Source organism: Asterias rubens, chromosome 9, assembly GCF_902459465.1.
Source record: "Asterias rubens chromosome 9, eAstRub1.3, whole genome shotgun sequence".
NCBI lineage: Eukaryota > Metazoa > Echinodermata > Asteroidea > Forcipulatida > Asteriidae > Asterias > Asterias rubens.
Genome location: NC_047070.1, coordinates 1532097 through 1559876, shown reverse-complemented (window position 1 = coordinate 1559876; position 27780 = coordinate 1532097). Strand labels below are relative to the sequence as shown.

Genomic DNA, 27780 nt, shown 5'->3' with positions numbered 1-27780 from the left:
TACAATGTTAAAGCATGGAGAGGTGACTAATTTGTACTGTACTTATTTCTAATGACAAAATATAATTAGATGTGGTTGCAAACAAATTATCAACCAAATGGAACGACGGTATAAATGCAAAATGTACTTATTTCTATTAAAATTTGTCAATACACTCTCGAGTTTATAGATCCATTTTGTGCGCCAATTCAATCCGATCTGTAACACAACTTTCGAATTTCGAAACGAACCGTTACTAATAACTGAGTTTAGAAAATTAGGCGTAAGGTCAAAAACTGTAAAGACAACCTTTCTGGTCCGAAGTGGTGAATAAATCATTGCTATTTTCTTTTGTACATCTCTGGTATCTTTGCAGTCATTTTCTGTTTGTGCTGTGAGGTTAGCTTTTACGTGTTTATGTGTACATGTACCTGGTACCATGTAGTTAAAATTTATTCGTTTGTTTAGTTTGCGCTTCTGGAATCACAACGGGCAGAAATCACTCACATTTCACTGTTCAACATTTAAAGACAGTGGACACAGTTGGTAATACTCAAAATAATTGTCAGCATAAAAACCAAGTTGGTAACAAGCAATGGTGAGCTGTTGATGGTATAAAACATTGTGAGAAACGGCTCCCTCTGAAGTAACGTAGTTTCGAGAAAGAAGTAGTTTTCCACAAATTTGATTTTCGAGGCCTCGGAATTAAAAAATGCGGAAATTACTGGGGAAATATCATGCCAGAATATCATTACATGTACATGTAGTATAATATAAATAAATACATTATGTAGTGAATAAAATAATATGTACATCGTGTACATTCTGGTACATCAAACGGATTTCTGTGTCGGTAGGTGGCGCCCTTGTGATCATTGTATCTGATCTAAGTCAATTTTCGCCTAATGCCAGGCTTTTTACTCCATGTGAGTTTATCGGATTCAAGCTAAATTTAGACAAAAATGCAACACTTATGATTTATTCTATTTTACCCTATTTTCGACAACAAATATTTGGGTGAGACAGTGCCCTGCGCGATCTCTTTCCCCGTCTAGCCAGCTCTGTTCGGACGTGTGTGTGTTACTCTTGAGAAGGATTTAGAGGTAACTCAAACTTCCAGAGTTTGAAAAGCAAAATAGTATACAGATGTCAGCAAATTGATTTTACTGGGAGACTAAGTTGTTTTGTTTCAGTATAAGTTGGTCGATATACGGGCAACTGTATTAGAACGGTGTGCGACATTTTTTCATAACTTTCTGTTTGTGTTTTTGTGATAAGAAACGGTTTCCTAACTGAGATACATAAGACGGACATTGGACATTCCATACTCCTTAAGTGTGTGGAGTAACCTCATGAATCACACACATTCCAGAAGATTCCACCAGTAATACTGGCTCCGAAGTTGGTCCCAAAGTTCGATTGAAAGAGTAGACTTGTGGACAGTCGTTAAATGTCTGTCGCGGTGATATCATTCCAAATTCCGCGGTTCCCGCGGTATTCTCGCGAGACTGCTGGCCCCGTGAGACTACTGCTCTCACGACTACGGTCCAAAGATTATAGAGCGCCATAGGCGCCCTACGGTCCAATTTAACGGTGAGTAGAAGTCGGCAACCAGCATTTCGCGCGAGAGCAGTGATCTCCGAGAGCACCGCCACAACTCGACTATCTCACCGCAGCAGACCATTGACTTCTCCACAAGTCTATTGACAGAGGGACCGGGTATTGAAAACTGCCAGCCAAACACTTCAGAGCAGATGAATCCAATTAATCAGAGGGTTTGATCTTGGTAGGTTTATGTCAGTACAATTTTGCGCACTAAAATATGACTGGAATAAAAATGCATTTGGGTCGCTCCAGTAAATTTGTCCTAAATGTTAATACCCAAAGTTAAAACTCACCCAGCAGTCAGTTTCCTTCGTGGCTGATTACCTGATACTGAAAATATTTGTCAGTCCCTCAAAAGAAAACTTGCACATTTTCTGGGGTCTGACGACCCCACCTTAGATATAATGGCATGGTCCAGTCTAGGACATCAATGACTATGACTTCCCCTTAAGATATTGTACTTTAAAGAAAACACTCCAGTGAAATAAATATAAAAGTGCCGTTACTTAGGCCTGAGCTAAACGTCACACTTTTGCTGGCCTTAGTGCGGTGTTTAGCGCATGCCTTTGTATCCGATAGCTTACTTAAGGGTTGGTGGTGGAATCAATCTTGTCTGGATTGTTGGACTCGCCACCCGTCCGCTCCTTGAGTTTCTCCTCGAAGCAGGCCTAAAGGTTGCAGCTAAGAAGGGAAAGTTTGGGCAACAATGACGAAATACGAGGCCAAGATCCCGATTACCTTGAACCAAAGGGAGAACAAATGCATTGTTAGTTTTCAACTGACATTTAATAATAACAAGAACGAGGTTTTAGAAAGCGCACATAATCCACCCAGGTGCTCAGGGCGAAACAAAAACAAAAAAGGTTTAATGTTATTATGTTAAATTTGCATCGGGGATGAAGAATATTCATTTTGGTTTTACCCATATACACCGATGTATGTTAACACTGTATACTCAGTTACCTCAGTTACCGAGTTTCGTGAACAAAATCACAGGAATATTACTCAGTCGGGATTTGAACCCACGACCTTTGCAATTCTAGATCAGAGCAGTGTCAAAGGTTTAAATACAACAATTGATCTTTAGACATGATGTGTGTTTTGAGAGATGGTTTGAAAGAGTGAATAGAAGTGGATGTTTTGATAATATGAAGAGGTAGTTGATTCCAGAGATGATGTTCTGCAACAGAAAAAGATGAGATTTGACTTCTTTAAGAAGGTATTTGCTTCCAGATTGAAGGTTGCGAGATGGTTTGTAGATTTTGAGCATATCCATGATGTAAGCAGGTGCTTGCCCATTGAGTGATTTGAAAACAATGAGCATCAGTTTATAGAGGATTCTAAATGGTTATTGTTCCCATTTGTTCCCTTTGCAGAGCTTATTAGCTTATTAGCTGTTCCGATATTAGCTTTACCGGAAGTGGGACTATAATATCAAGATCTACACAACCGATTTTATAGACTCCTTGGCATTGCAGATTAATCTTTGGTAGCTGTGGGCCCATGTTGACCTTTACTTACGGGTCAACCGGGAAGTAAGACCTTATAACAAGAGCTACACAGCTTTTTTGAAACTTTTTTTCAGTTATATATTCCTTGGGCAATGAAGCACATATTCCAAGCAAAACAACACGGAACAGCTTCGTGTTTGTTCACAAACACTTAATGTCTAGTTTATTCTTTGAAAGTACTTTTCATCTAAAAGAAAAAAATACCAAGAATTAAGGTCCTACATGAAGTACCATGTCCATTTAATTCGTCTTACCGTAAGAACAAAATCTCTTGTTATCGCTGCCCAACTCCAGACGGTCAGAGCGGTGGGTTTGCCGTGAAGTTTGGCCAAAAATAGCATCACCTGAAATCGGTTTCAATTTAAGAACAATATTCAATGTTTGAAAAGCTATTTCTTTGTAGGTATTTGTCTATTTTTAACGATTGATTTATATTGCGCCCATTTCATAAGTACACAATACAAGCGCATAACAAAACAATCAAGAAACAATTAAATAAATAACAACAGCAGAATGCATTATTTTAAATGGTAACAACAGCACACAATCACAAAATAAACAAATTGTTTAGAACTTAAGAAATACCACATTCCATAATTGCTGACACAAGACCCTTACAGAAGTTCTCGTTTTTCACTGAAAACATTCGGGTCGGAATTGGTTCTGACTCTAGGTCCCAACTTGTGAATACCTGACTCATTAATGAGTCAGTCTGACTGCTAAATAAATTGGATTGTGACTAGGTATTGGCGCAGGCTGGGCCCAGTTTCATAGCGCTGCTTAACGGTAAGCAAATTTGCGTGCTGACTGAAGCAGACAAATTTGCTTAAGCCTTAGTGTATTTCACAGGTTAGCAGAATAATTGGACGGCCATATTGCACGTTTACCGTTGCTTTGCATTGTGACGCCACATACTTTCGTGCGGTAAGCACCGGAAGGTTAGCATGCTTTTTCGTGTGCTTACGGTTAGCAGCGATATGAAATGGAAAGCACACGGTAAGCACAAAATCGGCCGCTAAGCAACTCTATGAAATTGGCCCCTGGAGGCCACTCCCGTTATTCACGAGCCTCGAAGTGTGACGTCAATGTTCAGGCTAATAATTGTTTCAAGTCCCGTTCTCGTGCAAGAGCTCCCTATATCCAAATAGCAAACAAAATGTAGCTACTGTGGTCCCGAGAATGCGCGACACAGGTCACAGGATGCAGTCCGCACAACAGTTTTTCGACGTTTGGCGATGGGACTGAAAATAAAAAGGACTCTCACGGGATTGGGACTTGAGACAAGTCTAGTAATGCATGTACCTGTATTGGGGTTCCTTCCTCCGATTGATCCCAAACAGAAATGTCATGAACGTAATTTTCTGCATCATGTGCCTGCAATGATTAAAAATTTATTATAAACTAAATGAAAGAAGGTCAGATAAAAATGGATACTCAACAAATCATGATGATGCTGATGGTATCACCAGCGTTCATAAATAAAAGCAGTTGTTTCTGACCAACGTGTTTGGAGGGCCATCATCCGATGCTCCGCATCGACTGAATGAATGAATGAATGAATGTTTTTAACACATCTTATTCTGGTTGTAATTTTCTTAGCAATTTTAAGATCAACAGTAGGCACTCCGACATTCTTACTTTCCATCACGGTAAACCTAAAACTGATTTTTATAGATATTCTGCAGTTATTCGTTTTCCTAAAGCGTTTTCTGAACTCAAACCACAAACCCGAAACTCTTTAATTTTTCATTCCTTTCAGACGTTTCGTTCCATCTTGCGAGATAATTTAGCCAACTAAGTTCATTTTGGTTCGGCCCGGTAGGTTTTTTACGTTATTAATACATTGGTTCAACTGGCCTTGATCTTTCCTTAAGTTAAATTTTTACATCTGCACATTTTTATTTCATCTTTTTATTGTCTTTGTTATTATTTTATTACCCCCCCCCCCCCATTTTAACTCGTATTGGTGTTTCTGCTTATTTTTTGGACAATATTGAAGGGTCTTTGTACTTTTTAGTTGGCTAATGTGCTTTTTTCTAACAGAAATTATGGTGTTCACGGATTTACATTGAGCTTTTAGGGTTTGGGGATGGTGATGGTGGAGGGCTTCCCTTGGAATGTTGCTTGCTGGTGTGCTGTGGCTTTTGGGGGATGGGTGGGGCAATGTCGCAGAGTTAATTTTCGTCTCAGTTTTGGCGTGTAGGGTCGTATTGGCCAGTTATGGGATGTTTTGGTATAATATCATGGCTGGTTGATGGGTTTTTGCATGCTAAAATAATGTTCATCGCACTGAGACGAAATATGTTTTGTGACTTTTTTTGCTCATTTCTCAGGGGCTGCAGTTCCTCGGTGTATGGTATTTCGGGGGAGGCTTTCTACTGTCATTGTCTTCGGGCCCTGTAGGTTTGTTGCGAATCTGTGGACATTTTGAAAAAGTACCTTGTGTATATCGTTTGTGTTATTGCTTTTTACTTGCCATCTTTTGTTTAAACTTTTACTGCAATTTTAGAGTGTTTAATGTATAGTATATAATGTGTATTTTTTATGAGCTAGGTCTGGGAGAGCACATCTTTTTTGATGACAGTTTTTTGACTTTTGCCCTTCCCTGGACGGCCTGTGCTTGTTTTATTGTTTTGCTTTTTTTTGTCCGATAAAATAAAAAATATAAAAAATACCCAGACAGTTTCTGTACTCCTATTGGTGGAGAGCGCGTCACGTGGGGGTGTTTAAACGGTTGATAATTGCCAGTGTTTATAACCGGCTGGCTTCCGCGTGTCAGGCGCGCAAGATTATCACGCGGAACGCAATTCATAGCTATTAGTAACAGCGCGTAACCTACTTCTAAGCGCGCGCGTAATCTATTTCTAAGCGCGCGTGCGTACACACAGCCCACGCGGAACAGACTCTTCACAAAGTTTTTGAGGAAAACAAAATTCAAATTTCGAACTTTGAACTGTCGAAGTGTCCGTAATTGTATTTTTGTAACGTTTTTTAACAAAAGGGCATTTATGAATGGGAATAAAAGAGTAGTGACTCGTTCTTGAACGTCCGTTTAAAACCTTGCAGGGTCGTTGCCGTGCGCTAAAGGCCCTCGTACGGTGTACATAGTTATGGAATGAAGGCAGCAGACTAGAGCCCAAACACCCTTCTAGAGGTGTACATAGTTATGGAATAAAGGCTGCAGACTAGAGCCCAAACAACCTTCTAGAGGTGTACATAGTTATGGAATAAAGGCTGCAGACTAGAGCCCAAACAACCTTGAAGGCTGCAGACTAGAGCCCAAACAACCTTCTAGAGGTGTACATAGTTATGGAATAAAGGCTGCAGACTAGAGCCCAAACAACCTTGAAGGCTGCAGACTAGAGCCCAAACAACCTTCTAGAGGTGTACATAGTTATGGAATAAAGGCTGCAGACTAGAGCCCAAACAACCTTGAAGGCTGCAGACTAGAGCCCAAACAACCTTCTAGAGGTGTACATAGTTATGGAATAAAGGCTGCAGACTAGAGCCCAAACAACCTTGAAGGCTGCAGACTAGAGCCCAAACAACCTTCTAGAGGTGTACATAGTTATGGAATGAAGGCTGCAGACTAGAGCCCAAGCAACCTTCTAGAGGCTCTTGAACAAATATCGGACACAAAAATGCAAACAATGCGACGAAGTATGCGATCAAGTATGCAATAATATTTGCGACATCACAAGTATTTGCAAAGATATTTGAGACATCGCAAATCTGCAAAGATATTTGCGACATCGCAAATATTTGCAAAGGTATTTGCAAAGATATTTGCAAAGATATTTGCGACATCGCACATGTCTGTAAAGATATTTGCAAAGATGTTTGCGACATCACAAATATTTGCAAAGATATTTGCGATGTGCGATGTCCCTTCAGGGCCACCATTACCCTCGCCTTCGGGTCGGGCCTTTATCACACGGCAACTCGACCATGCCGGCTTTAAACGGCCGTGTAAAGGCCGGTTTATAGTCGGTCGCGCGATGGTCGCTCGACGGAAATCTTGCGCGCAATCCTAAGACTGAGGCCTAAAATCCGTGTCTTTTTATGATCGCGCGTCAAGATTTCCGACGCCCGACCATCGCGCGACCGACTATAACTCGGCCTTAAGAACTCGTCGCTACCCTTTTATTCCCTTAATATTTTGCTGCAAATATTGGACTACATTTGAATTATGAGATTTACTCCTTCTGTATAGCACCATGTAAGTGTTTACAAGGTGCTGTGACGAAATATGCTACCAATCATGTTTTATATATGATTTCTACTTGTGTTGGACACCATTTTGAGGTAACAAATTAAAATAAAAACTGTTTTAACATGTTATTTCTGTCTCTAAATTTTTCAAAATTCTAAATATTTTCATATTTAATAAATGGATTTGCTTCTGGACCCAACTCATAAGGTTTATCGCGATTCAGAAACGCAATGCATTGTGGGAAGGAATATGGGGCGGTTTCTATGCAGTTTCTACGACTCGCGCACGCAACGCCTATATATTTGTGTGGGTTCAACAGCGCCCTCTCTTGATATTTTGCTAATCGCGATAAACCTTATTACCAGAATTTAACCGACTAGGAGAACATATGAATTCTCCGGCCAAAGCTGTAACGTCCTAACCAGCCGACCAAACCAGTTTACGATTTGTTAAGGACGAGTTCGGACGTTTTTTATAACTAGTTTGGTGTGGCCCAACCTTTACAAAAGCTTTTAGGAAATATTTTTTTTCCAGGGATTCTATTGTCCTCTGTCTCTTCTCTTATTAAAAGCACTGGACACTATTGGTAATTACTAAAAAAAATTATTAGCATAACAACTTAAGTGGTAACGAACAATGGAGAGCTGTTGATAGTATAACACATCGTGAGTACGGCTCCCTCGTAAGTAACGTAGTTTTTGAGAAAGAAGTAATTTCCCACTCAAATATTTGAATTGATTGCGAGACCTCAGCTGAGATCTCGAAATCAAGCATAATTATATATAAGCAGACAAGTGCGACAAGTGTGTTTTTTCTTCCATTATTCTCTCGCAACTTCGACGACCTATTGAGTTCAAATTTTCAAAAGTTTGTTGTTTTGTGCATATGTTGAGATACACCAAGTGGGAAGACTGGTCTTTGACAATTACCAAAAGGTGTCCAGTGCATAAACGTACAAACATAACAAGATAACAAACACAAATACACATTCCATTAAGAATGATATAAAGAAATAGTCTCAATTGAAGTTGACTCCGTTGGTGTAAAACGTTATTTGTCCATCAATAGTTCTTCACATTGTTTGTTTAATAAAAATGATGAACGTTTCCCGTTCATTTTCATTTTGTACAAATGAAATCTACACATCAACACATTCAACAAGATCAAATTAACCACTCTGATATAAACATTGGTAATGCCGATTATAAAACACATTTATTGTCCATTTATAAATACCTCAGACAGTTTCGCTTTTCCTATTGGTGGAGAGCGCCATGGTGTGTATAAACCTTTGTTTATGACACCCGAGCTTGCACCTTATCTTATAAGTATTATGGCTTTGTCAGCCTACCGGGATACTAGTACACAACTTCAAATAAAACAGGCTAGTGAGACTTCTTATTAGAGAACACAATAGCTTTATTTAATAACTTAACTTACGAAACTTAGGTAAATTAAAGACGGAGACTCCAACCTCCCAGACCAGGCTAACGGCTACTCGCGATCATAGGCCGCGCCCTGGTATAAGTACTATACCCCGTACTTAATTAGTATTCATAATATTACTACGCCATCATACGAAAAGTAGTCCCATAACATAAGACAGTTTCTTCATTCCTATTATCAAGAACCAGGCCTAGTTGGGATTAAACCACTAGTTGAAAACCTCTTCACCACACATTGATTCCCTAATGGAAATTGAGTAATTGGTCTCTTCCTTGATCCATTAAAATGTTATTTTCCTACCTGTTCGTGAATCTGGACAGCGAACCAGAACAGCACCCCGATCGAACCACCGCAGATGAATAACCAAATTGCGCAGATTATGACATCCCCTGGTTGGCTGTTGTAACGCGTTATCTGGTAGAGCAGGGTTGCAATCTCGGCCAGAGAGCTCGCAACGATAAACCCTAAAAATGGCGAGAGGATTTCATTCGCCGTCGCAACAACCCTATGATAAAAAATTAAACAAATTAAAATAATAATAACATTATATAAATTAATCAAAATTCATTTATTAAGCGCCAAAATCAAAAGTTTGCTCTAGGCGCTGAGGCACAGTTGAATAGTAAAGACTGCTGGAACAGGTGAGCTTTAAGGAATGTCTTGAATGAGGTAAGTGAGCGGGCCTTTTTACGAGGGTGTTTTTTCTTTTCTTTTTCTTTACAGAGTTAAGACCAGTGTTATCTTGAGTTAGTAAGGACTAGCCTTAAGTTTTTTTAAATCTCAAAAAGACTAGTCCTAGGTTTAGGACTAGTCCAACTCTTTGTGAAATCGACCCCAGGAAGCTTATTCTACATTTCGGGGCCATATCCAGAGAAAGATCTCTCTGCAGAAGTTGAATAGCGAGTTCTTGTCGCAACAAAAAGGGAGCAAGAGGTAGACGAACAAAGATGTATTTGTTGGGATCTCAATTTGAGCATGTCCATGATACAGGAGCTTGTTTATGGTACACGTTAAACATCAGTATCATACTTTTGAAGATGATTCTTTGAGGGATTGGAAACCAATATCTTCGATTAGATGACGACTGATGGAGTTATACTTGCGTTTATTAGAGTCAATCTATCAGCATTCTTTTGAACATTATAAAACCTTCTTTTCAAGAAGATCAAGCAACAAGGAGATCAGTGTCTTTTAGGACATACATCGACTCACTTTGCTAAGCGTTGATGCTCGCATCTTAGTTTTTCGAAGCTGAACTGAAGTTTTCCATCTTCAGAGATGCCATTTTGGAGTTTCTCATTGAACTTTTCGAACATCCTGGACATCAACTTGGAGAAAAGGACACATAAACTAACTGTGAAAATATAGGGAAATGCACTGGCGAAGTAGACGAAAACCATCGGCAGTCTTCCTTCTGGGGGGAACGGTTCGTACAGAAACTCGACCGCACTCCGAATTTCATCGATAGGTCCGAAAGTGAAAAACACGAAAACAAAACCGTCGAAGCAGTCTATCACAACAGGGATGAGTATGGCGATGAACACGGCGCGTTTCACCCATCGTCTTTCTCCTGTGATCCCCAAGCCAGGAACCTCGCCGTAAACCCGGTGCAGGTGTGCCACGAACGATTGGAAACGTACCCGTGAGAAGGTGCAGTGGTAGAACCAGCATGAAATCCCAAAGGCACATTGAAAATGCCACGTTCCAGGGGCGATCATAGTCAAGAAAACGCTCAAATTCCCGATGTTCTGTGCCATTGGGAGAATGAATCGAAGAGCGTTGGCCCAGGCTATTAGGTTGATAAAGATGCAATACAGTCGCCGTGGATCGAGCAACCTCACGGGGAGGGACTTGGAGGCGTCGATCGGTGGGTAGTACAGGCCATACACGGTCATCATAATCAGGATGGGTCGCAACTCTCGGGTTAAATCGATCGCAGGATTCGAGTCTGGGTGTTCTGACTCAATGGCGTCTGTCTCGACCTGGTTTGGATGTGGACCATCGACCTTCCCGTCCAACTCCTCGGTACATCCATGAGTTGTCTTGACCGCCAACTTGGTTTGAGGGTTCGGTTTAGGTCTGGTGGCCGTGTTATTGGTCTGACCATCCCACTGAGAGCCATGCGGATTGCGAGCTGAATACATGATGCTTATTCGACTCACAAAATTACGAAATGAATCTCCACCGATCTTTGTCTAAGAAAGAGAGGTTTGCGGTAACACCATGTGAATCAAATAGAACAATGTCTATCAACCAATGACTGTGCAGAAACTCGGTATAATACCAAATAATAACGGCCACTTTCTGTAATGTTTTGTTCAAAGAATCGCTTGTAGATAATGGTTTGTCCAGTGTGTTTGTTTTCCAGGCCTAAAGTACAATTAATGGTTTATGCGGATGTAAAAGCTTCTCAACGCCACAAAGTGTCCGGACGTGGACGTAAGAGATAAGTGTTCCTTTAAAGGCACTGGACAGTATTGGTTATTACTCAAAATTTAATGTGCATAAAAACTTACTTGGGAACATGATGGAGAGATGTTAAGAGTATAAAACATTGTGAGAAACGGCTCCCTCATGAAGTAACGTAGTTTTCGAGAAAGAAGTAACTTTCCATCACGAATTTGACTTCGAGACGCCAGACTTAGATTTTGAGGTCTCGAAATCAAGCACCTGAAAGCACACAATTTCATGTGACAAGGGTATTTTCTTTTCTTTCATTGATATCTCACAACTTCGACGACCAATATTGAGCTCAAATTTTCACAGGCTTGTTATTTTATGCATATGTTGAGATACACCAAGTGAGAAGACTGGTCTTAGACAATTACCAATAGTGTCCAGTATCTTTAAGGAATTATTATTCCTTTTAATTAACTCCTGGAACGGATGCATTTTAAAAGCATTTTCCGTTATCCTAATTGACTACATTATTACGGGCTTGTGCATTCAGCCACTTAATGTAATTAAGCTCTTTGCCATTTCTTGGTTATATAGATGGTCCTGCCTTCACGTACAATTCGAGGCAGAGGCTGGATAGATAATATGACAAAGTGGACTTAAGAAGTGTAGGAAAGCTGAAAAGAGCAGCGATTGAAAGTGAACAGCGACTCCAGGAGTGCGTCCCCAGAGGATGAGGCGGCCACGGACGCAGGTCTTTGCCTAGAATTGATTCAAGTCCCTTTCTCGTGCGAAAGGTCCCTTAGCATATCCGCCGTCAAAATGTAGCTAGCGATTGCACGGGATTGGGACTTGAATCAAGTCTAGTCTTTGCCAAATGATGACGATGACCTTGGTGATTTCGTTCTTGGTCTTTTCATTGTCAGCCGAGTCAGTCCGCACCTTACCTCTATATCGTTTCAGTATATTGAAACGAGACACCTTTCATTTAGAACTCCGGAGTCAAAAGATTTGTACAAGATAAAGAATGGCATACTATAAGTGTCCAAAGTCACTTAGTACCTTGTATTAAAAGGTACGTCTGTGCGGCACCTAAATGTAGCCCGAGCCCTAAGTGTAGCCTGACCTAAATGTAGCCCCAAACATGTACCTATATGTAGCCCGGACCTAAATTTAGCCCAAACATGTACCTAGATGTAGCCCGGACCTAAATGTAGCCCCAAACATGTACTTATATGTAGGTCAGGCTACATTTAGGGCTCGGGCTACATTAAGGTGCCGCACAGACGTCTAACGTACATGTACAATCAACTGGTACAAAAATCAAGCCTGTGATTGTTCAATAAGGCGCGACTTTAAATAAAGGCAGTATTATACATTTGGTTTTTAGAACCCTTCTAATGATTACTCTACTCCTAAAAAGTAGCTGCACACAAAACAATTGTAGCATGTGAACATATCATCTCAATTAAGGTGGTCACTTTTTTGAGATTATCGCTGAAAATCCGGAGCGAATATTATGTCCATGAAGAGAGAATGCTTCTCAACAACAGTTTTAATGCAATTAGTTTTTAAAAAGTGATTACCATAATCCACTTACTTTAAGCCAAATGATGCCCTTTTAACCAAATGGATTGTCTGTTTATTTTTTGTTTATTTTTGTTGATGTCGAGCTTCCTGGCAAGCGGTCTTTGTTCCTGATGGGGAAGGAGAGCCGGCGGATCTTTGGTCGAAAAGTTAACAATCTTAAAAAGAGAACTTGTGGCATCAAATACAACTTTAAACCAATTTCTTATAATGTTACCTGAAATCTGTTGGTGGCATTGGATTCCCCGTACATGATAACCTTGAAGAGGAAATTTAATTTAGTTTTCTACCTTATAGTAAAAAGGATATGCAAATAAATACATTTTAACTTGTCAGTGGCGACCATCTTGGAGTTTTTGATTTTGAGTCATTATGGGACATTTTTGAGCTTGGCATACAGCAAATTCGAGCTCAGCACCCCTCAATACCCCTAAAAAACTCGAATGCCATCAATTAACACAATTTGCCTTCAGCACTTTGCACATTTTCACAATTTGTACCCAGTCTTTAACCCGTATTGTTCTTTTTCTAATGCAAAATAGAATTGTAGTTTACCTGAGTAGTTGCCTTAAAATATTTACAATAAATAAAATTGTTCATAGACAATAAATATAGATATACAGTAAACTTACTGATTAAACATCATGTTTGATATCAATCACACTACAATTATTCATAAACTAAACTTTATGTACAGTACATGTACAAAGATCAGCTACAACGTTTACTATTATTTTTAAATACGTATAATATGCTACTTGTTTTTGAGATTAATTTCTACTATTTTGTTCAGTCCTTTGCAAGTGGGCCTACAATATTTTTTACAATGTGAAGGTTAATTTAGTTGGACATGTAGATCCTACTGTACTTACTTCTAATAAGTTCTTGAAAGGATTTGTTAATACACTGTTGAGTCTCGAACCGATTTGTGCGCCGATTCGACTGATCTGTAACTATCTTTTCGAATTTTGAAACTTTCGGTTCGGAACCGTTACTAGGAAATCAGGCTTAATGTACAAATTGTAACGGACAATTCTCTCTATCCTGAAATGGTAAATGAATCATTTATACTTTTCTGTTAATAGCTCTGGTGTCCTTTCAGAAATTTTTCTTTGAGTGTTGAGATCGTACGTATAGGCCTACTGTACGTGATTCTTAAATGTTAAAAGTTTGCCATTTTGGATTCACAACATGTAAAAAATCATTCATAATTCACTATCCAAAGCAACATATAAACTGTACATGTATATACATGTACATGTGCAGTACATTCATTCAGTCGATGCGGCGATCGGATGGCCCTCCAAACACGCTGGTCATCCATTGCTGTACGCAGCTCTTCCCGACGCAGTCCAGAGTCCCGGCACAGTGCAGCTGGTTTGTGGTCTGCCACATGAACAGTGACCCATACGTGTATATTGTACATGTATACCCTAATATGAATTCACAATATAAGAAGCGTTACTGAAGTAACGTTTCTCAGATTCAAATGTTGGGGCATTGTACAGGTGTGCATGTTATTTTTACCTAACCACATTACTTCAAAATAAAATGTTTTCAAAATGCTTTGTGCTATCGAAAGCTGCTCCCATCATAGACTTCTTAATACCGATAGTTTGTATTGCCATCCATTTAAAGAGTAATAACTAAACGTATACATTCCCCATTAATAGTCAGCTTATTTTATAATGCAATATTTGGCTGTGGGGGGGGGGGAGACAATTTATCGAGAACAAAGGGCTGGCATATAGGTGTTATTTACTTAGCAATTTTCAGAGGGAAACTAAAAACGGACAAAATATCATGCCAACGTTTCGTGTAAAACATTCAATAACGTGTAAAACAAGTATAACATGTACAACAAAACGGGTACACTAAATGGATTTTTGTGTCGATAGAGGGCGCCTAAATAGCTTACACCTTGTGACTTTATTTGATCTTACTTAAATTTCGACTAATGCAGAGCTTATGGTATAGTCCCTGATGTGAGTGATCAGATTTAGGAAACATTTCGACAAAAATGCAAGGTTTTACCCCTTATTCCATTTTAGCCTATTTTCGACACAAAATATTTGGGTGAGACAGTGAAAGCTACGTGATCTGATGAAAATACATGTAGGCCGCTACGTAGTGAAAAATCCAACAGGGAGTCCGTGAATAATCAATTGGAAACCCTAAAACTCTTTCTACGCATCCAGCATTGGACACTTTCGGTAAACAGTATTGTCCAAGGCCCACACTTTGTGTATCACAACTTATATATAAAATAACAAACCTGTGAAAATTTAGGCTCAATTGGTCATCGGAGTCGGGAGAAAATAACGGGAAAACCCACCCTTGTTTCCGCACGTTTCGCCGTGTCATGACTGTGTTTAAAAATAAAATCCGTAATTCTCGATATCGAGAATTGACATTGTTTTAATCTTTTCTCAAAAAGATTACTTTTCTGTAGTACAAACTGTCATCATTGGTTTGTTTAAAACATTATTATGTCACTTTTGGAGATTTCAAGGAACACGACACTCCCAATCTAAAGAGACAAAGTGCAGCTATATGTAAACATTCAATGTCGGTTTTCGGGAATTAATATTAATTATCAACTAGTTATTTAGGTCCTACCACATGTCCTACGCAATTTGTAAACTAGCGTTTCCATATAAATACGTATTAATAAGTTAAATCATTATATAATCATATTGGGGGGATGGCCTTAGCTTTCGAACCCCATTCTACCCCAATGTTCAAACCAACCGGATCTTTTTCAGATGCATGAACATAAATATAACCATGGAGCACTCCATGATATAACCAATAACAAAAAACAATTATACTAGTTTAACTAATATAACAGCTTCCTTGATGCTTTTAGAGTCTTGTTTTCTTCTTTTTGTCTTTTTTCTGATTTTTTCTTCTTTTTCGTTTAATGACTTTTTCTTATACGGTGCTGTGGCCAATATGCTGCCGATCATTGTGAATGAATTAAACTGTGACTTCAAGAATTATGATTGTCCACTCCCGCACACAGGCCCTCCAACAATAAATCAATACATGCAACAGCCGTCTAGCTTCAACAGGTAACTACCGTCGTTATGCACCAGTGTACACGCACAGGTACCACTCTGCAGCAGGCACATAGGGGTTCCGTGTGGACGACATACATGGGCATACAATTATAATTACACCGCAGGCCGATCAATATACCAATCTGCGAGGAATGAAATGTTGGGAGTAAATAGATGACACTAACCATGTAAATTGATGCCGAAATGAAGATCATTTGATGGCAGGAATGGAAGGGGACGACTGGATGTTGTACATGGTGAGACGTGAAGTCAAGATGGATCGTTAACTGTACTTGTTGGGTCGTGCAAGTGCAAAATACCGGGCTGTGTGCGCCTTGCGTGATAGAGGAATGCCTATTGTTACCAACAGCACCAACAGCCAGTCGACAATGGTGGCCATTATTTGCTCATCGCTATAGCCATGGTGGTATAGACATAGCGAGCCGCTGGGCCAAAACACAGCAGGTAACGTGAATACATTGATATCGAATTGCACGCTTGGAATTCCATTCGTATCATCATGACGGATTCGGGGTTTGGAACCGTTGACAGTTCTACGGTTTCCTCCGGTATCCCAATGGATATGTGGAACGACACCATGGAGTCTACGACCGAGATGGCGTGGGAGAATATCACACTTTCTACGGCAGCATCATGGATAAACGGCAGCACGAACTCGATGGACCTCAACAACAGTTCAGGGTATCTAACCCTAGACGTAACCCTCGAATCCAATTCCACAACAGCTGGTTTTGTGAATGCCACTAGTTTGATTGCCTCTACCGTAACCAGTAGCTCAACAGCTTCTCTGACAACTTCAGAGCCAGTTGCAGCTTCAGGGGTTGCGATCGCAGCAGCCGTATTTATGGTAATGTTTCTTCTTCTTGCTCTGGCAGGAAATGTATGCTGCCTGATTGCTCTCAGACACAAAACCTTAGAGAAAGCTGTCGCGATCTACACCTTCTTGGGCAACCTCTGTGCTGTTCAATTCAGTGATAGTATCCTAAACATGAGCCTGATCATTGGAGCTGCTTCCAGTGGCGGCTGGCCGTTTGGAACCTTCATGTGCCAGTTCAGTGCCTTCATTCTAAACCTACTCAACGCAGAATCCATTCTAGCTTTGACTTTGCTTGCCCTTGACCGCTTGCTAGCGGTCAAATGGCCTGAAACTTACAGCAATATGAACAGGGCCAAAGCCAGCTTCATCACAGGGTATGCATGGCTCCACGGTACCCTCTTCACACTCTTTATCCTAGCTGGGGTCATTCCTTCCGAATACCTCCCAGATTGCTACCTCTGCTCAGTTTCATCGGGGACAGGTTACGTGTACGTCGTGTTTTTCTCATTATTTTGCTACATTCTCCCGCTGATCATCATAATTTCAATGTATGGCGTCATCGTTAAGGTGGCTGTAGACGAGAAGCCAACAGTGCAGAACTTTAATGCCGAGCTGCACTACGCCAACAGGCTGGGTCGTCGGTCAAAGCTCTGGAGCGAACTCAGACGAGCTAAGGTCATCGGGGCACTTGTGATCTTTTGGTGTGTGTTTCAAGGTCCTTACCTAGCCTTGCAGACTGTCTACCTTTACGGTAACTCCAGCTATCCAAGTGAAACTGATAATGTTTTCTCATCTGATCTGAAGACTGCCTTCACGTGGATGCGATTCTGCTATCCGTGGATCGTCTCCGTCGTGGTCATCGTAGGCTTCCCTGAGGTCAGGGAAGAGTTCGTCAGCTCCGTTTGCCACAAAAACAACACAGTCAACTCCGGGATGGGAAAGCAAGAGATGCTGGCCAAACCAGGCGTGCGGACCTCATGGGCGAGCGATGCATCAAGCAGCCGACCATCCACTCTAGGTCGATCATTCCAGGTCCCCGTCCTGTTTGCCACATCGGGAGGTCTTCGGCTCCAGATTGGCAACAGTAAGAGAGACAATGACGTGGACAGAGCAGCCGATTACCGGCAAGATGGTTTCCATCCAGACCCAAGGATGAAGTACGACCCCACCAAGTCCCGCTACCCTCCACCATTGACCCCAGTACCTCAAGGTAGTGATGAGGAGACTGGTGGAAGTTGGGACCTACGTACTGGCATCCCTGAACCAGAAGAGGTCGCCCAGGAGGCCACACTCGTCTCTACCATCAGCTCATCAGATCCTGAGCGTACCAGGTCGCAAAGTACCTCGTCTAGTTTCCAGCTTTCGTTGACCAGTCGGGAGCTGAAGATGCACCGTAGTTCCTCACCGAAAAGCCCTGTTGGTAGCCCAAGGAATGTGTTGACAGAGACCCCACCTGGATCTATTCCACCATCTGAATCCAGCACACCTCGGTAGTATCGACAGGTGAGTTTGGATGTGTGTAAAAGCACAGTGTTCTCCCTTAAAGGCACTGGACACCTTTGGTAATAGCTAAAATACAGTATATTCTCACTTGGTATATCCCAAAATATAAAAATAACAAATCTGTGAAAACTTTCACTCAATTGGTCATCGAAGTTGCAAAAGATTGATGAAAGAAAACCCACCCTTGTTGCACAATGTGTGTTCTTTCAGATGCCTAATAACGTCTTCAATTCTTTTAATTTTTGAATAAGAAATTACCTCTTTAAAAAACATATATACTTAAGAGGGAGCCATTTCTCACAATGTTTTATACTATCAACTGCTCTCACTAATGCTTGTTACCAAGTAAGTTGTTTTTATGCTAACAGTTATTTCGAGTAATTACCAATAGTGCCCATGCCTTTAATTAAAGATTCTGACAAGTTCAACTTTTATTGTGTTATTTTTGTTCTTGTGCAAATCCACGATGGGGACATTCACTTTACTTTGAAAGCGACAATTTAATTTACATTCAAGTGCTTTACTCCATTTATTTTTATTTGGAGGGATGGTGAATTGGTTGTGTAGTAGTTAGCTACAAAATGTTAAAATAATATGAACTTTAGGGAGACCCAATTCTGAACTCGAAAGCCATTTTTTTTTTTTTTTTTTTTTTTTCCCCTTGATGACTTTATAGTCCGTTGATTAAACTTGGAAGGACTTAGGAAAAGTTTCCGCATGGCGCCACCACTTTTTCATTCGATATGAAATAATATAGTATCTAATTTACCTCATTGATATATCCCTTTTTGTAAAAATGAGTGAAAAAGTGGTGGCGCCATACGGAAAGTTACCCAGGACTTATTTGACAGTGGATTTTGAAATGTGTTCGTGAAGATAAAATTAATGAGAAAACAATTATGGATCAGGGTACAATAAAGCGGAGCAAAATGCTATACAAAATGTGTCAGATGCTACTCAAAAACCACAATTCGCTACTCAATGTTAGCATTCAGTGTGCAGGATATAAGTTCAGGACAAATTTGTTGCTATTTATTATGCAAAACTGTCGGACGGAAGCATTCCCTGGTAATTGGTATTATTCAAATTGACGTAGACAGTAACTTGTCTGGTCTCAAAGCGGGAAACAGTAATCTGCATTATCACTGCGTTTTGAAAACATGGATGTTGGTTGCCTGCTAGTTTAAAAGGAACACGTTGCCTTGGATTGGTCTAGTAGGTCTATGAAAAGCGTTTGTAACCGTTTGTTTTAAAATGCATATGGATAGAAAGATGTTGTAAAAGTAGAATACAACGATCCACACAAATTTACCTCGAAATTGCACGGTTTTCATTTACCTCGTCGACTAACACGGTCGGCCATTTATGATAGTCAATATTTGACTCCCATAAACGGCCGACCGTGTTAGTTCGCACAGTAAAAGAAAAACCGCGCAATTTCGCGGCAAATTTGTGTGGATCATTGTATTCTACTTCTAAAATGTAAAACGTCTTTCCAACCAGATGCATTTTATTTAAAAAAATATTTAAAAAGGGTTACAGACGCTTTTTATAGACCAACTCGTCCGATCCAGATGCATTTATAAGCTAATTGAAAAAACACTCTAGGTAAATGTATTTCCTTTGTCCGTGGTCAAGGCTGAAACGATCGAGGTGTGAACGTTGCTATGCAAACATAATGGTTGTAAGGTTATGGGTTGGGATAAATTTTATAGGGAAAAACGTCATAAAGTAAACCTATCAAACACCAAATAGAAATATTCTGTTTGGTCTGAAGTATTGTCAACTTTTTGGAATGGACAATCCCTGTTCAAAGTTCATGACAAGCATAAAACCTTTACATTGAAATTCTGGTGTAATGTGTATTGTTGTTTTACTTTGAGTGTAACTTATTCATAATTTGCTTGTAAAAAAGTCGAAGCATTTATTCATATCTTAAAGTTTCAAGTCAATAAACTCGCCATGCAACCAGTCTGTAAAATTACATCAAATTATGATGTGGTCATTAGCAGAGGGGAAACAAAACACTCACAAAATAACGTAGACCTATCTATAAAAACAACTGTTAAAGGAACACGTTGCCTTGGATCGGACGAGCTGGTCTATAAAAAGCGTTTGTTTTTTTCCTTTTACTTTGCGAACTGACACGGTCGGCCATTACGGGAGTCAAAATGTTGACTCCCATAAATGGCCGACGGTGTTTGTCGACGAGGTATAAGTAAAACCACGCAAATTCGAGTGATACTTGTGTAGATCATTATATTCTACTTTTAAAATATCTTTCTAATCATATGCATTTTATAACAAACTGTTACAACCGCTTTTGAAAGACCAACTCGACTGATCCGAGGCAACGTTTCCTTTAAATGAAAAAGATAAATGAAATACAATCTGGGGAAACACCATGTAAACTATGAACCGTCCTTATTAGACAGTGGACACATTTTGTAATTGTCAAAGACTAGTCTTCTCACTTTGTGTATCTCACTCAACATATTTTTTTATGCATAAAAACAAACCTGTGAAAATTTGAGTATATTGGCCGCCTAAGTTGCGAGATAACAATGGAAGAAGCATGTAATTCTGAGGTCTCAAAATCAAATTGGTGGAAAATTATTTCTTTCTCAATAACTACGTCACTTCAGAGGAGCCGTTTCTCGCAATGTTTTATACTATCAACCTCTACCAAGAAAGGTTTTATGCTAATAATTATTTTGAGAAATTACCAATAGTGTCCACTGCCTTTAAATGGAAGGTATACGTTTGGTTATCGACTTAAAATTGTATGGCAAATACAAACTATTGATAAGAAGCCTGCGACAACTTTCGGTTTATAAGTATAAAGCATTTTGAGAAACGGTTCACTTATAATTAATTTGGTTAATTTGTACACAAATATATTAGTTTTATGGCTCAAAACAAATGTTCTACAATTGTTATTTTCTTAACACAAATTTGATCCCATATTTACCCAGTCAGTTTCCATTGTGATTCATTGTTCGATCAATAAATAAATTTTAGAAAAAACGGGGAAAAAAACAGAGAATTAAAAAATTATATTCAATACCAAAACGTCTGTGAAATCAATAATGAGTTTTACCGTTTTTACAACAGCTCTTTTTACAAACCAAACAAGTTTTGGTGATTTCTGTTCATCATATTCGAGCAAGTAACCGTGTCGATGATTGTGTTTTAGACATCATTTAGACATCCATTTAGGAGTGGGGTAACGTCCGTCGATATATCGAAATTACTCAAAAACTCGATAATTTATTGACATCGCAATTGCCGACGTCACTGTTTTAATCATATCGAAATATCGAAAATTTCGATTAATCGAAAATTTCGCTAATATCGAAAATTTCATGAGTGTCGATACCAAGCTGCAACAAAACCCTTGAGATTCAAATTGGGTTTTGAATTGAATTGAATTGAATTGAATTGAATTGAATTGTTTATTTGTCAAGTATAAACAATACATGAAATTTAAAATCCAATTGTACAGCAACAAATAAAATATTAAAATATAAAAATTGCACAAGATTCCCCCTTTCCATTACATAAAAGCCCTTATTTGTCTACGTAGTTTGTTGGGTGTTGTTTGATTGTGTGTTTGTTTTGGTTTTGGGTTTTTTGTGGGTGTTTTTTTTTTTGGGGGGGGGGGGGGGGGCTGTTACAAAATATATATATATAAATTGAAGTAGTATGTTCTGGTAATTTGTCTACCAGTTCAAAATTATATAAAATACCATACTATCTCGATGTTCAGATTGTGTGTCTGCCATTGTCCATATCTCACTGATGCAACAAGGGGTCACTACGGACACAAACAATAATTTTTGTTGGGCCTTACTTAAAAGTGACAAGGATTTGGCCCTCAACGAAGCTAAGTGTTTTTTTTACAACACATACATTAGTGTATTTTTTTACTTTATGTATGTTAAAGGCAGTGGACACTTTTGGTAATAACTCAAAACAATTATTATCATAAAACCTTACTTGGTAACGAGTAATGGGGAGAGGTTGATGGTATAAAACATTGTGAGAAACAGCTCCCTCTGAAGTGACGTAGTTTTCGAGAAAGAGGTAATTTTCCACGAATTTGATTTCGAGACCTCAAGTTTAGAACTTGAGGTCTCGAAATCAAGCATCAGAAAGCACACAACTTCGTGTGACAGGGGTGTTTTTTCTTTCATTATTATCTCGCAACTTTGATTACCGATTGAGCTCAGACTTTCACAGGTTTGTTATTTTATGCATATGTTGAGATACACCAACTGTGAAGGCTAGTCTTTGACAATTACCAATAGTGTCCACTGCCTTTAAAGGCACTTAATACTATTATTGGGGATAACTTCATGTGACAAGGTTTTTCTTCTTCCATTATTATCTCGCATCTTCGACGACCAATTTAGTTTAAATTTTTACAGATTTGTTATTTTATGCATGTTATGTTGAGATACACCTAGTGGGAAGACTGGTCTTTGACAATTACCAAAGGTGTCCAGTGTCTTTAAGAGACACGAAATACATATGTGTCAAAACTACCCCAAATGGGCCAAACCATGCTGACGCAGAATCATATTTTTTGTTATAAAAACATTAATAAATTTTAATACCGCTTGCTTCACATGGCGTTTATTGCACGCACTAACAAAGCAGCTAAAACACTTTTCCATACATGCTTATTTATAGACAAAGATTGGAACAACAACTGTTCTAAACTATGTGCAAAAAAGGCCAAACATGCAATGCAGCATACAGCTGCTGAGCTTCATCCAATCGGGCCGACATTAACAATAATTTTATACGCTGGAAACAATTAAGGAGAAAGAGTAGAAGTGTTATTTGCTGGATAACTTTGCTTACCTCAACCCTTAGAAGAAAAGACCACTTCGCTGTTATACATCCAGCATTGTCGTGAGGCAAAATTGGTGTGCTTTAATTGTGTTTTAATTAATAAGAAAGTTATCAACAATAACAGAGTTCCGACATCCATCCAAGGTCATATCATGAGTGTGTACAAACTAAAGCACATGTTTCACAGGTCTGGCACTTCGCCTATATCTCATACTAGTGCATCGTCAATGGACAGAACCAGACTAATTTGGATAGAAGGCTGGCTCTTTCAACATAATCTTACATGATTTTAGTTATTTATATTTATTATTTTATATTACATGTGTAAATTGATGAACACAAACAAACAGATTCATTGGGTTTTTTTCTTCTCTTTTTCTTTTTCTGTTTAATAATGAAGAATAAAAACTAAGATCGCAGCATTGGGGGAATGAATGAAAGTGCCGGTTGTAAAATGACAAGAGCACATTATATACACATGTGATTATAGACCGTCCAAAATAGTCATTTTCTCTAAAGCAGATACCACAGTGCTCTTTTAGGCATTCAGTCAAAACCTTTTGAACAAATTGAACACCGACTTATTTTCTGCACACACCTGTGTGCGCCAACCTACTCTTTCAGTCGTGGGATTAACTTAATGACGTCATAATAACAATGACCAATCACCCGAACAATAAGGCTTGGCGGGTACTATCTCACAAGAGAGTGCCAGACCGTTATGTCAATACGTTGGTGTTAAAAGCAAAGTACACACACGTTTTGGAACACGGCGCATGTATGTACCGGCCAGCGAATGCCACGGGACACGTTTGGTAGTTATAAGAGACCGGTATTCTCACTTGTTGTATCCCAATATACATGAATAACATAACAATACTGTGAAAATTTCGGCTTAATTGGTCATCGAAGTTGTAAGAAAAAATGGAAGAAAATACACCTTCTTGCTCAAATTATTTGTGTGCTTTCAGATGCATGAGATCAGCCTTGAACGAATGGGTATCTAAATAGACCCATTTCCTGCAAAATAAGAAATTTGCTGAAAACATTTATTAGCAACTGAACTTGTTGTCGATTTTCTTCGTCAATTTGTAAGCATGAATTTAAAGATGCTATGCCAGATTTGTGGCCCCAAACATTAAAAAATAAAAACAATTTAGTGCATAGTGTTTCAAAGAGTATCACCCGCTCTAACGAAAAAAGGTTTAACTTTTACTTTTAATGGTCAGGAACCATGACAAAAAATTAAAACGTTTCTTGTATAAAACACATTAGAATTGGTCACGTGATATATTGTCGGGATCCCGACAAAAACTAATTTTGAGCACTTAATTTCACTGCTACTAATAATTGGCGGACTTTTTCGAGCAATGGCTCAAATGAAAGCTTGTAACTTTCTCGACCCCCATCAAAATACCATTAAATTTTAAATCAAAATTTGTGGGTCAAATCGGCCAAAAATCTGACATACAATGACTAATGAAAACTTTGCCATGCGGGGCCAAAATTCCTCCCCCATTTGCTGGCAATAATTTCGTCAAATCAAGGGAAACTATAGGCTTAGGCTACGCCCATGTTGTATAATTAATCCCGTAGTCTTGCAAATGCCATTATTATTTCACGGCCATTTTTACCATGGGCTCTGCGATTGTGGCTAGAGGGATATCTCAAGGTTGAAGTGAAGACTAGTGTTGCTATATATAATCATGGAGGAATATCTCCTCCATGATATAATGTATAGTAGGCCTAGGCCTACCGCAGGTTTGTTTGCTTCGTTCTGGAAAGAGCAAGGGCACCAAAGCAATGACCAGGGGGCACCGAGGCATTTTCTCATTGGTAAAGGGCACCCTATGAGGAAATTGTAAATTTCTATTGGAGCATTTCAAGGGCACCAAGACAATGACAGGGAGCTTAAAGGCAATCACCTTGCCCCAGTGGAGTATCAGACGGAATACACACTGCACAATTTTACTGACGAACTGATAGGCTGTGCATCCTCTCCCACCATTTTCTATTGAACAAAGAAAGACACAAATCAATACCCACCCCTTTGCCCTTCCTCTGTGGTGATTGGTGGCACCAATGGATCAATAATTTCCAGATGCGTAGCTGAAATTTGCCTATGCCATGTGCACGTACACAATGGGCAGTTTATGTACATGTTATGTGCTCTGGAAGGTAGTGTTGGCACTTAAAAAATTACATATTATGAGCTTTCGTTAACAACAAGTACTTCATCGGGTGCGATAAGTACGAAAACACATGCAGTTGTGAAGCCAAGGACATGGGGTGCGTTCGTTTAGCTTCCCTGGGTCGCCCCCGGTGTGTGGTGGGTTTTTTTCAGGACGAACGTGGGTAATTATCTGCACACGTTCGTCCTGGAAAAAGAAAACGCCACACACCGGGGTCGACCCAGGGCAGCTAAACGAACGCACCATATATATGAAGAATAACAACATTTTATTAATTATTATTCGTCCAATTTTTAGCACATAAAACAGGTGTAACCATGCAAGTTCTATCGCGTCTTGGACCTACATGAATGTACACTAATCCAAACTAATTAGTCAACAACGCTAAAACATCACTTTTACTATTAACGTTGAGAGAAGTACATGAAGGTGAAAGTCCATCTAGGGCAATCATAATACTTAACCACAGAACGATAGGCGAGAGCCTCTGAATGGCTTGCCATGCCATATTAATGAGCAATAATTCCATATTAATCATTAAATGCAATGTTGATCGATCAGGGACCCTGGAATATTATTTTTATGGGACAATTTTATTCAGAGATTGTTATGAGCTAATATAGGTTTTCTCGGTCAAATTCGGCAAATGAGCAGCCAATTTCATTTTCATGCGTTCGAAATAAAGCTGTTTTGCCTCTCCAGTTGTTACTGCGTTTCAAATTCAGAATTCGGCCATTCTATTTAATTTCGAGTCGAGTCAAATTTCTTTAGCACTATGTTCAATTTAGCGTATCGTCATTCTTTTTCGTGACACACACGCCTCAAGAAGAGTCTGCGAATTTGAATGCTGCTTTGATTGGTTTGTGCTGACACTGTCCCTACTTGCCAGGTAGATTCTGTTCTATAAAGGAAGACAAGTTATCAAATTTTACAACTTCGGAATTCATTATGCATTCTGGGCTTTAATTTATGGGGGAAATAATTTGTAGGCAAACATTGTTCAACCATGCGCCAATCCCCTTTTCTGAATTATTATCAACATCAAACAATGATGAATCTACTGAATCTATAGCTATTAATTTTGCATTATGCAAATATGTTGTTGGGGCGGGCTTGTGTTAACTTGAGTGATAGTTGCATATCACAATATCGCTGAAATATATTGCATTATTTATCACTCTATCTATACTGCATAATTCTGCGTTCAGTATTAGGGAACGGATCACAGGGACGTTTTTGCGACGCTTGAAATGGCAAAAATATTCTCAGCTACCGTTTGGTACGCGTGTTTGTGTGTTTTCTGTTACTTGATGTATTTTATTTATATCTATTTAATGTGGTAGTCAATTTGAACCGATAAAAAATCTTTAAATCTTGTTTTCGCGGCGTCGATGAGTTTGCACTTTTGGGTACATTCATTCATACAATTACCTATTTACATTAAGGCTTCAACCCGCCACATTCCCTAATACAATATCAATCAAAGCTTGTCTTGTTGTGATGTTGAAGATCAAAAAATGTAGCTATACTTGGTTTACGGCGTTTGTTACGGCAAAGCCAATGGGATGGGGGCTGGTCACAGATCGTGTTCCAACTATTGTCCACCCCCCATGCCCTACGAAAAGAAACAATAGATAGTTCAGTGCCCTCAAATAAAAACCCAAAAAGCACGACCCAGCATAAGCCCTATCTGTTGTTCCTCTGTGCTGTATTATTAAACGAAAGGGTTGGTTAGACACCTCAAAGACAAAATCATGACAAACTTCCATCTTAATTTTAACCCCCGTATTTTCCATTAATTTAGATTTACAGGGAGCGCCATCTTTTCCCGCCTTTTCACCACCCCGAGCAAGGAAAATGAGACATGTAACAGCCGTCGAGTGCAGCCGTTTTGACCAGATCTTGTGGTAGAGGTCTACGTGATCACCGTGTTCAAGGGTTAGCCATTATGTTTTGTGGATAACATGAATGTACATTTAAATTCGCACGGTTTTGTCGAGGTTGGTAGCCTAATAACTTGGGAAAATTAAGAAAGAAAGGCAAGCTACAATTAAATAACAAAACTAAAGGTAATTTTTCCGAGTATAAAGCATCTCTTTTGTTGGTTTTGTGGGCGTTATTTTCATACAATTTGTTTTTAACCTTTTGAGCACCTTTGCCATACTGCGGTCAGATGCCCTGCCTGCATAAACCTACCTTTGTCACTTTACGAAAAAGATACCAGACTATCAATTATTCACCGCAGCTGTTTTACTGGGAAAAAAGGGGGAAAACCCAAAACATTCTGACGGATACAAAATGGGGAAGTTTGTTTGTAAGTGCCTTAGTCTACGAGAAATTCAAAAGCATTAACCCAGTTTTTAAACTTTGAAGTGTCGAAAGGACATTGTAAACCCCACTGTCAGTGTAGCACTTCACTATGTGTATGTGAGGTGAACTATGATTGTCTACATTATAAAATCAATCAGGCAACAAACTTTAGATAAAATTTGATAATTTTGTCTCGATAACGGGCTGATTCATAATGTTAGTTTAGCAATTATGTTTGGATAAAGAATTTTGTGATGTAAAGTCTATGCATGCTGTT

General features: G+C 39.3%; 1 protein-coding gene and 1 long non-coding RNA gene across 2 annotated transcripts; one reads left to right on the top strand and one right to left on the bottom strand.

The window, feature by feature from the left end:
- Positions 1-603: 603 nt before the first annotated feature.
- Positions 604-23139, bottom strand: LOC117294903. The gene is made up of 5 exons (XR_004519584.1): positions 23011-23139; positions 9055-9259; positions 4398-4469; positions 3350-3439; positions 604-2322 (listed from the first exon to the last, which is right to left on the bottom strand). It is a non-coding gene; the product is annotated as an uncharacterized LOC117294903 (long non-coding RNA).
- LOC117294897 (oxytocin receptor-like) lies at positions 15918-27780 on the top strand. Its single transcript, XM_033777446.1, has 2 exons — positions 15918-18141; positions 27006-27780. Exon 1 carries the CDS (start codon positions 16321-16323, stop codon positions 18130-18132), a length of 1812 nt encoding a protein of 603 aa, XP_033633337.1. The 5' UTR covers positions 15918-16320; the 3' UTR covers positions 18133-18141; positions 27006-27780.